Source organism: Centruroides sculpturatus, unplaced genomic scaffold (genome assembly GCF_000671375.1).
Source record: "Centruroides sculpturatus isolate CEXI.00-Female unplaced genomic scaffold, Cexi_2.0 scaffold367, whole genome shotgun sequence".
NCBI classification, from domain to species: domain Eukaryota; kingdom Metazoa; phylum Arthropoda; class Arachnida; order Scorpiones; family Buthidae; genus Centruroides; species Centruroides sculpturatus.
This window is the reverse complement of record NW_019384575.1, coordinates 377,744-389,715: the sequence shown is the minus strand read 5'-3', so window position 1 is coordinate 389,715 and position 11,972 is coordinate 377,744. Positions and strand designations below refer to the sequence as shown.

At 33.4% G+C, this 11,972-nt stretch overlaps 1 protein-coding gene across 1 annotated transcript; it reads right to left on the bottom strand.

Moving 5' to 3' along the window:
- Window positions 1-364: 364 nt before the first annotated feature.
- LOC111624324 (disintegrin and metalloproteinase domain-containing protein 10-like) lies at window positions 365-2,798 on the bottom strand. Its single transcript, XM_023367146.1, has 3 exons — window positions 2,110-2,798; window positions 1,340-1,998; window positions 365-393 (listed from the first exon to the last, which is right to left on the bottom strand). The coding sequence occupies exons 1-3, from the start codon at window positions 2,730-2,732 to the stop codon at window positions 365-367; spliced, it is 1,311 nt and encodes a 436-aa protein (XP_023222914.1). The 5' UTR covers window positions 2,733-2,798.
- Window positions 2,799-11,972: the final 9,174 nt, after the last annotated feature.

Genomic DNA, 11,972 nt, shown 5'->3' with positions numbered 1-11,972 from the left:
ATTCCGTTTTATATGAATTCCATGTTGTACGAGTCACTTAGATTTTACAAATATGTGTGCCGGGCTGTGAACGGCTCACGTATTTGTAAAATCTAAGTGACTCGTACAACATGGAATTCATATAAAATGGAATAATCAACTGTGTTATAGGGGGGGTCGACTGTACTCTTACTGTTGCCAAACAAGTAGTTGAGTGACCCAAACAAGTTAATGCAAGTCACATGATAAGTTTCATTACAATTCATATATATGTTTTCACTTGATGTTAGTAAGATTATACAGTTGAGCATTTTATCATCCATATATTCATCTACTCAGTTCAGACATCTTTTATGCTGTTGCAACTGATATTTTAATAAATCAATTATTTATCATCATCATCCAAAGATAATGCTTCAGCAAAATCAAGAAAATTTAGTAATAGAATCACAAAAGTTTTTATATTCTCCCCACAAACATTTGCCACTGGATGATGTCATATTTACAAAGTTGCTACTACTATTGCTTTTCAGCCAGAGCAGAAAGAGTATTTATTCAAAGTGCAATTACTCTCAGCAATTTCAATAGATAGTAGTGTATTCTGCTACTAAATACTATGACCAGTCAAACAGGAAGAAGTATAGAGTAATTTTACCTATGCTCTCCAATCTATTTGCAAAAAACTCCATCCAGATGCAAACTGAAATTTACTTTTATTTATAATGTAAAATTAATCTCAGATTTGAAAAAAAGTTAATTCTCTCTCCACAGAAAAAAACATTATAATATACTATATTAAAAAAATATACTGTAGTATATTATATTAAAAAATATCTTCATGATCACTTTATATTTGGGTACAGTATGTATAAATGTATGGGTACAGTACAGTACTGTATCTGACAAGTTTGGAACCAAAATAGGTCCATATTTCTGGATTTTCTGAACACAAACTAAATATATACTTAAAATATAAAATAAACTATAGAAAGTAAAGAACAAAACTCTTTTTAATACACTGTATGCCAGCAATCACACTGGAACTGGCATCATGCAGTGCATATACTACAGAAAGCAAAACAAAACAGCCATGCAGCAAACTACAGCCAAACAAATTCAAAACTAGTAACTTTGCTACTAATTCTGAATTTCTGGATGCTGGATATTTGATCCATAAATATATTTTAAATATTCTGTACTAGCGGGTGGGCCCGGCGTTGCTCGGGCAAAAGTAACGATAACTAAGATAAAGATTATTACATTACAGTCAACCTTACCCGTTTTCACAGAATGCAAGAATTGGGTCCCCTTAGAGAATTTTTAGATGGGTCTAAAAATATGTTCGATTTCCCGCAAAAACGANGTCTATTCATAGATCTTAAGCAGCATGGTGAAAATTTCCAATTGTTTGGTTTCTTTCCGTAGGGAATTTTTGGATACATGATGTAGTTTCCCATTTGTGGATTCCAGTAATTAGGACTACATTCTTTGTCTTTGAATGCATCATCTTTGCAACCGAATGCGTGTCCCAATTGATGAACTAGATTTAATGTGACTCTAAATCTTGGTACCGTCGTGTTTCTTTCTAGACTGGTCACAAAAGCTACGTTACTCATTTTCTTCGTAGCTGCGTTCACATTGTGACATATTCCACCAATTTTCTTCGCGTCTCCAGTCACGCAATCGTTTCGTTTCCAAAAATCTCTGTGGCAAAAGCATATCAGCATGCAGTAAGGATGGCGATATCGAGATAAAGAATCTAGAAATACGTTGTGATCCTTTGTTTCTATTGATAAAGGATTTCCCAGATCATCTTTGTTTTCGAAAATCGTTATTTTTTCAACATTAAATCCTACTCCGTCAGGTATTCTGTCTTCATTTATGTCGCTTTTTTGAAATATTTCATCTGCAATTCCAATATAATACAGAACTTCAGTAACCACACGCTTATGATCCGAGCTCATATGTTGGAAATAAGTGTAATCGACTAACACTTCCAGAGAGCACATGGTTTGATGACTGAAAGAAAAAAATACAAGATAGTTTAACAGAAAATCTTTAAAATTTAATATACTGAACATTAAATGAATACTGCACTCTATTTTCTAGATGTATAAAATAATTACTTACGATTTCAATGTTTCAGTAACTGGAATTTGTTTACTAAACTGCAAACGATCAGATTTCCTGCGATAGTTAAATCTAAGAAAACCATCATCCCTCATCACTTCGCAGACAGCTTTGCCATCGTCATAAGTCGGTTTTATTGTCACATCTCTCATTCTATAAATGACTCCGGTTTGAATTTGATGATCTTTCACGTGCAAGCGAGGTGGTTCTACCATATATAAATGGGGACCTTCCTGAAATATTAGAAATAATTCCTTTTCGTAAACATAACCGATGACGTTCCAAATGTTCTGATGTATTAATTTTCCTCTCATGACGGGGGATGCGCCTATGTTTCGTAGATACATTTTCTGTAATGCGTTACCTTTATGAATAACAACTTTTGTAGCCGAATACAAGACGGATTCTTGTTCTATCAGACGAAATTCAAAGTCTCTCCCATAGGCGACGAAATTAATTCCATAAACTTTTCTTCCTGTTTTAAGTTCCCCGTGATAAAAGTCGAAATTGAAAACGACTTTATTGTCAATTTTATAAGGGTAGGAAGTCTTATTAGTAAAAATGAACATGGTCAAATCGTGAAAAACAAACAAAACTACAAGAAAAACGCTTAACGAATTCATTTTTTCTCATTATTCGTTCGAAAACATTCGAATCCAAAACAATTCCGTTGGTGGAATACAATTCGATTTTTCAAATAATTTAATAAAATTTAATTGGTGAAATATTTTAGAAATTATTATTCTTACCAAAATGTTTAATTAGTAATTATTAATTTAATAAATACAGTATAAATTAAAAATACCAAACGAACTTTATCCGGCTGTAAAGCTGAATAATTACTAATCTATTTGGTAGGGTGTAGCCGACATCTCTTGTTATCTATCCGGTTATTTGTATTTATTACATAAATTTAAAATATTTTTTCCATCGTTTGATTTTTTTCATCCTGTGAGCGCTAAGAGGACCTTTATTCCATACTCATCGTAGGAAGCAGGCCGATGACCGAATGATTAAAGTGATTTCCTACCGCTCTGGTGGAATCAGCGGGAATGAATCCGGACGGGTGAAAAAACCCCAAATTTTTCGGGGGTTGTCCGTTCCGGATAACTCGGATTCTGTCTTCCACCATTGGACTGTGGGCCTGGTCGAATCAACAAACGGTTTTTTTTTTTTTTTTTTTTTACTCTTGGGTCTTACGTCTTACGTCCTGTGGGCATTAAGAGGGCATCTTTTTAGCAAGCCCATTGGGTTCGGCCAGACCCACAATAGGACGGCCGGGTGATGAGGGACGGTGCCTGACATATCCGGACAAACCACTTGGCCATTGGTGGGCCGACAAACTTCACATTTGCTCCATCCTGCCGAGTTTCCCTAAATTGGCATCATGTATTAAGTTAACATATCATTTACTTAGAGGTAAAAAAAAAGTAAATATCAACAATAAAATATCATAAAGTAGTATTAATGGAAGAAAAGGAAGCTATTATTAAAATAATAATAAAAATAATAGAACAATTGTGAATATACAGTATATATANGTCTGTATATAGTGATGGATATAGGGGGATACCAGTGACACAAAGAAAATTCAAACTTCAAAAATATGATGGAAAATGTAGTGCATTGGACCATCTGTATTTTTTTTTTTTTTTTTGCATATGTTAATAAAAAGAACTTATTAATTACTGAAATGTTTTTAATTTTTTAGTTAGTCCCCTGATTGGGTACTACTGAATCTAGCATTGTGACTGTACATATGGCATGATATTAGAGGTATCTATAGCATTCAAATCAGACCTATAGCTACAAGTGACCCTTGGCTTAGTCAGTACGGCATATATGCAGTGTATGTATACTGTGTGTATATATATATATAATATGTGTTTCTGCTTTCATTGTGTGTCGGTTTTTCACTCGTCGTCGCTTAGATAAAGAAAGGGGGAAAAATTACCCAACCATTTTTTCTACAGAAAATGGTTGCGGTCCTTTAATCGTTCGCCATGTCGTTTAATGGAACGGAATCGTCTGTTTGATGAAAGAAATTGGATCGGAAGCGTTTTTTGTTGTTAAAAGAATGGCCGAAGTTATCGAAAATGAAAATAGCGATGTGGAGATGATCGATAATTTATCAGATTCATCAAAACAGACGGCGGAAGAGTAAGTTCGTTTAATTGTGAAAAAATATGATTCACGAAAGAGAAATTTCTTTCAAAAAATTCTATTATCGATCATAATTATCGCTTTCGTTCGCTTTATTTACTATTAAATATCAAATTTAAGCGGTTTATAATGGTTCCTATCAGCATTGTTAGTGTTTAATATACATAAATAGGTTAAGGGTAAATGATTAAATTTACTCGTAAAAGTTTACCGTAACATTTGAATTAAATACTTAAATAGGAAATTTCGGTTTTCATACAATCAATCATATATAAATAATAAGATTACACTCAACACAATATATACACACTTTGCTTTGTTTCGGTATCTGTTTGTTTGGCAGTGTTTTGCATGAATGATATTGGCTTGTTTAATGTAATAAAACACAATAAATATCTGTGTTATTTATTATATTATCTTGTGTGATGATTGTATACATGTTTTTTTATTTAAACTACAGTAGAACCCCTCTAGTCCGTCGCTCCGGTTAATCCGACCGTGGTCGGTGTCGAGAAACTTGTCCCAACTCGTCAGTAATTCGCCGCCCGTCGCGTTGTTCTGTGTTTGTTACAGTTTGTTTTACATTGTGTTTACGTATACAGTTTTGTGTGTTTTTCAACATGCCGAGTGAAATGTAAACACGTTACTCTTTCATTAAATGAAAAATTAGCAGTGCTACAAAGACTGAACAAAGGGGAAGATTGTGTTTTTTTTACTTTTTTCTGATAATCCGACCTTTTTTGCATTCCGATCATACCACAGTCCCAAAGATGACTGATTAGAGGGGTTCTACTGTACTTAAATAAAAGAGAAAAATCATTATTTCCGTTTGTTTGTTTGATGATTTGAATTTTTTTTTTAATTTGTGTGTTTTGGACGTGTCTACTGTGTATGTCTCAATTGTAAGTAAAATTAAGAGAGAAAACATTAGCATGTGGCTTATAAACGATTACTAAATTTGTCTTTGTTGTGAGATTATGTTCCTGAGGTGTAAACAAGGACGAAATGTGAATTCATTAGTGCGGTTGTGGCTGAAGTTTTCATCTGTAAACGTTGAGTGCCTCTAACTTGAAGCGGCGCTTGACATTCACGTTTTAGAGATGAAAACTTCGGCTGCAACCTCACTGTTTTAGAGGTGTTTTTGGCTCAATTCAAGCTCTGAATGATATGTTTGGGACCTTAATTAACAGAGCTGTAGAGCATACTCATAGGAACAAAAAAGTCAAAGAAACTATACCTCTATGAGCGATCCTTTGTGAGATATATTGCCTCCAAAATTTCTTGGTGTGAAATATTCCTATGCTTATTTTATAAGACTTTCTTGAGCCTAGCTTCAAAATACAAATTTTTTATATTCTAAATGTTTTTTCTGCTTTTTGTGATTTCTTTTAAAAGTGTATTCATTATCCTGGCTTTTTATTAACAATCATTCAAATATTTTTTATTTTCCTTTATAATAATTATTGATGATATTTATTAATCAGGTACAGATTATCTAAACATATTGTATTCATTAACATTATTATTTAGATGATCTTTTATTGTAATAAGTATTTTTGTTTTAGTTCTTTATTATTGTATTCTTACATCTTATGTTTTGCTTAATACATTAATTTTTCATTAATAATTAATCTTTTCTTTGTTTTTATAAAATTGTTTTAGCACAAAATCCTTTTCAGTTGTTTGTTTACTGGTTACAGACAGTCCCCAGCTTTTAAACATGTGTTTATGAAAATATGTATTAAAATTAGATGTTTGAAAATCAAACAATAGTGTAGCATGTTGTAAAAGTGGTTTCATTCGTAGAGTTAAAAAGAACAATTATAAAAATTTCTTAAGGGAGGAAATTTTTAGTCTAAAACGATTGTTACAATACATAAAAACATTATATAAAACAATAAAAATATAAATGAAAATGAACAGTAAAAATTAATTTTTACCAATGATTGCAGCTATCCATTAATTACATTAAAGGGAGAAGGAATTAAAGCATTGTCTGTATGGACAGTTTAGTGATATTAGTGTGTTCAAATTTGTTCTTATAAGCCTACTTACTAATCATGTGAAGAAACTAGCAGTTAGAAAATATTTACAGAACTTTTAAAGTCAATTCTTCAATGTCACTAGGATCTACAAACTATTGTACATGTGATTAAGCAGGGGGTTTGCCAAAAGTACATCGTTGTCTCTTCGTAGACTGCGTTTCATAAAAAAGATCCATTACTCAAAAACCTTATAAACTGCAGCCATATTTATTAGCAATTTCAAACGTTTTTGGTCATCTTTAATGACCTTTATAAAAAAAAACGAAATTGAATGCTGACTGATTTGTATTAACAATAAATGCGTTTTGGAACATTTTTTAAAATTTTTAGCACACAATCTTGTGCTAATAGGTTAACATTATAAATTAAACAAAACAAAAAAACAAAAATTGTAAGATACATCACCCAATGCATAGATGAAAATAAAAGTACTAAAAACACAAAAATAAAATAAAGCAAAAATATTAATGCATGTGTAGAGCAACCAGATTGCATACGTAATGTGCATGCTTTTCTAAACGTCATCTCACTAGTTACTGTTACTTCGCTAAAGTTCTTTCTTGTTGAAACTTTACATTACGCTTGAACTCCATGCTGCCGATATCTTACTTGCTTCTTTAAAGTTGATTGCTTACCCTTCTTGACTGGTTTTGCAAATATGCCAAGCCTCTGCATACTTGAGGTGCTTTTTGTCGTGAATTTTTTGTATCAAACTTGCTTTATCCCATTCCACTTTAACTTCTGGGGGTCTGCTAAAATGTATGTCGCTAGCGCTGTGATTGGCTGCTCATTTCTTATGTTTCTTTTGTGTTTCGTCAGTCTAAAGCATAAAAGAAGACTGGCCATGTGGAGTTTTCCAGGTTTTCTCCACAGGTAATGCCTGAATAGAGGCCAAACACCATTACCCATAAAAGACCTCCTGCAAGGCATTTCTCCCCTGCATAATGTTCCATTTTTTTTTTTTTTTTTTTTCTTTCTTTTAATATAGTGTCAGAGAGCTGTCTGACTTTATTAGCCCTGAGTACTTGTATAATAAAAAGGTAAAAAAGTAGTAGTAGTAGTAGATTAGGAAATTGAAGTGAGAAGGGAGAGAAAAGGTAGAAAAAATGGAAAGGTTTGGGAAGGGCTTACAATCACCTGTGACACATTTACTAATAAAACAAGAAAATTTACAAGTTACACAAATACAATATAAAATACATAGATAGGACTGACTGGTTTTGTCTTACAAGAAAATGATAATTACAAATATTATAAGCAAGTGCAATTGTAAGAAGGTGGAACAAATAACATTAATTAAAAACACATTGATGAGATGCTGGTTTTGGATTTCAAGAAAACGTTGAATATCTAGAGAAGGCAATGGGGGAACCATTCTGGTACTAACTTCCCCCAGGACATCACTTGGTGCACAAACTAATCCATGCTAACCTGCACCGGGTGTTCGCTGACATTGGGGTGACCTGATATGGCATATGAAGAGAACATAAAAATATGTAATTTGCTATAGATTTAGTTTTTAAATTTTGTCTTAATTTTCTTTTGTTTTACACTACAAACTTAAAATATCAAAACAGGTAAAAGATTGATTACAATATGATAAACATGAGTGCATAAATAAATGTGAATAGATACCATATTGAATTTAAATGTCAAATATATATGTGAACATATTTATATAAATTATTATTATTAAGATTATTAAAAAGTAGTAAATTAACTGTTATTATTTAAGATGATTCATATTTACTTGACAATTCTCCATTTCAAATGGAACAAAATATAAATTTTAGTACAGCTTATGTAATATATATTTAATAACAAGGTTGAGGCCGAAGTTTTAAACGTGAAAGCATGTATGCCGGGCATTCAACGCTGCTTTCCTATAAGCCTAGAAGTTTGACAATGGTGTTTGGAATGTCAAGCATGTTTCCACTGACTATCCAAACACCATTGTCAAACTTCTAGGCTTACAGGAAAGCGGCGCTAAACGTCCGATGTACACGTTTTCACATTTTAAACCTCAGCCTCAACCTCTCTAATATTATAATTGTTTAATTCACTGATTTAGAATTTTCCAAATTTTGTGAAGCTGTCTTTTTCAAAACTATTAAGCAGTTTCATTTTGATACATATATTATATTCACTTAATAACGTTTTGTTAAATCATTTTATTAAATTGAAGACATAAATCCGATATTTAAACAAAATATAAATTTTCATTTTGATTTTAAAATTAATGCAAATGGCATCTTCTGTCTTCACCCAAGTGGGCCTTAAATAAGCGGTACACAGAAATCTCGTACATTCCTGATGTATACGTGGTCTGTTGAAAAAATACGCGGACTGTCTGAATTGTGCGGCTCCAGTTTGTTCCAGGGCAATCAACTTGGTGTAGGTAGGTTTGTACAGATCGTCTGGTGATAAAGCCGTTTCCCGATTACAGATATCGTTACAGTGGCCCCCCTATAACACGGGTTCCTATAGTTCGGATTCCTATATGACGGCGAAAAAATTGCGACGGTATCCATACAAACATGGTAAAAAAAACTCCTATAATTCGGTAAAACGTCATTGGGCAGCCAAACTACTTTCCACCGTCCAGCGCCACGCTACGGAGAGTTTAGGCGGGTAAATTGAGTTTACTATCGTCTGTACAGTATGTAAATTAGGTACCGTAAGTCTAATACNTTTCTTTGCGTCTCCAGTCACGCAATCGTTGGCAAAAGCATATCAGCATGCAGCAAGGATGGCGATATCCAGATAAAGAATCTAGAAATACGTTGTGATCGTTTGTTTCTATTGATAAAGGATTTCCCAGATCATCTTTATTATCGAAAATCGTTATTTTTTTTAACATTAAATCCGACATCATCGGGTATTTGGTCTTCGTTTAGGTCGCTGTTTCGAAATATTTCATCTACGATCCCAGTATGATATAAAACTTCAGCAACCACACGTTGCAGATCGAGCTCATGTGTTGGAAATAAGTGTAATCGATTAACACTTCCAGAAAGCACACTGTTTTGTGACTGAAAGGAAAAAAGTACAAGTTATTTTAACAGAAAATGTATATCTTTAAAATTTAATTTACTGAACAGCTTTAATTCGTATTAAATTTGATATCAATTTATTACAAAATTAACTCGTTTACAGTTTACAGCATGTAGATTGCAATGGCATGCAGTGACATTTGATGATAGGGAAGCTGTGCCAACCCTGGATAGAATCATTGGAAGCGTTACACAATTCAAATATTTTCGCCGTGGAAGTTGTCCCGTATTCGACAATTCAGCGCTTCTGTTGGGAATATGCATATACGGATTTATATTCGAATATACAATAGCAATCTTATCATTTTTTTTCATATATAGTATAGAAATTTGTAATAAGATACATAATGCGGTTATAATAAATTATTAATTTCAATTAATTTAAAGTACGTTAAAATATGAAAATAATCGCACAATGTGTATTTATATTTTAGAAAATACAAGGAAAGCGGCGATTCCACAGCTTCCATGGACTGCACGCCACTGGTAGATAGCATGAAATTTATAGTGACCTTGGAACTGCGAATCCAAAATGGCGGCTTCATTGGTGTCCTGACCTTACGTTAATCTTTCACGAGACGATCGTATTGCGGATGTCCGATAAACCGTACTTGCATCGTAATTCTTTTTGAAAACGCTTTAAAGTTCAAACTAGTTTTGTCCTAGAGCCTTAATGCCTCGTATCCGCCGTTGCCTGTTATATGACACTGTCTATATGACACTGCCTGTTATATGACACTGTTCAAACTGGTTTTGTCCTAGAGCCTTAATGCCTCGTATCCGCCGTTGCCNTAATTAATTCAAAGTACGTTAAAATATGAAAATAATCGCACAATGTGTATTTATATTTTAGAAAATACAAGGAAAGCGGTGATTCCACAGCTTTCATGGACTGCACGCCACTGGTAGATAGCATGAAATTTATAGTGACCTTGGAACTGCGAATCCAAAATGGTGGCTTCATTGGTGTCCTGACCTTACGTTAACCTTTCACGAGACGATCGTATTGCGGATGTCCGATAAACCGTATTTGCATCGTAATTCTTTTTGAAAACGCTTTAAAGTTCAAACTAGTTTTGTCCTGGAGCCTTAATGCCTCGTATCCGCCGTTGCCTGTTATATGACACTGTACTTCTGTTTGAGTTGTAAACAATAGATTAAAAATATTTATAGATTTTGAAAACACTAAGTCTATATAGAATTTTTTCGTCTAGAATAAATGGCGAAAAACAAGTTATCTTTTACACTCAAAGTTGGACAAGGACTGTAATAAAGCGTTTTAATGCAGCGGAGTACAGTAAAACTCCAATTATGCAATTGCCCTCCAACCTTGTTAAAAAGACACGCATTTATACGTATATGCATGAGAAGTATTTTTTAATGTAGACAACACTATTTATTTGTAGTTAAATTTTCAATATTTATTTACACGAGTATGTACACTAAAATACATAGTATGGTGTTTAGATAGGGGAAAAATTGACTATTTTAAGTAAAAATCTAATTATCCGGATAATGAGCAAATCCAAACGGCCCGAAATCCCAATTAGAATAATGCAGTTTCTGCATTGTTTCGTTTGTTCTGCGCCATTTCACACGTTTTTATTATTATTTTAAACTTCCAGATAGAGACCAAACTTCCAGAAACTCCCATTTTAAACTTCCAGTCCCCCTGTTTCCGGACTGATCAGAGAATTTTTAGATGGTTCTAAAAATATGTTCGATTTCCCACAAAAACGAAAAATCTGCATCTGCGTCTTGCACTTCTCTTAACACTTTCATTGTTGATGGAAGTGTTAAGACTTAATCCTCTCCCCCCCCGGGGAGGATTTCGAAAAATCCCTTCTTAGAGTGCGTTTTCGTGAAGTACCCTATCTGTGTACCAAATTTCAACTTTCAACCGTTTGGGCTCTGCGCTTATCATCAACTCGTCTCGATTATATATATAGATTGTGTAAGGATAAGAAGTCGTATTATTTGAAAGTAAAATGTTTAAATCGTGAAAAACAAACAAAACTACAAGAAAAAAGCTTAACGGATTCATTTTTCTCTCGCTTCTCATTCAAATAGTTTACTCCAAAATAATTCCGTTTGTGGAATGGAATTCGATTTTTCAAATGTAATAAAATTTAATTGCTAGAACTTTCTAAACAAGCTAAATATTTACTAAGCAATTTCTTGTAATTATCATATAAATTTAAATAAACCAGCAACTAGTTAAACTTTCCAGGCATTTAAAATTTTAGTGGCGCCATCTGTTATCATATTTTATTTTAAAAACTTTTGAATGGGTTTTATAAAAAATTATAAATGCTAATAACGAGTAAAACCGTCATTAAGTCCGACCCTACTGGTGATGTACACGACCCCCTTTACCTCCTGGGGAGGACTTTACAGGGGAATCTGACCCCTAGATATTAGACACAAAAACCCAAACTTCCACAAATCAAACCTGTTGGTCTGGCATACACAACCAGAAGCCATTGGCGGGCTTTATTCAGGATTGGACTGGTGATGAAAAATTCCTGGGGAGTTATTCATCTGGATTTGATTCTCGGTCCCCCAGAATGGCAGGTTGATGTGGTCATCCATGTATTTGTAT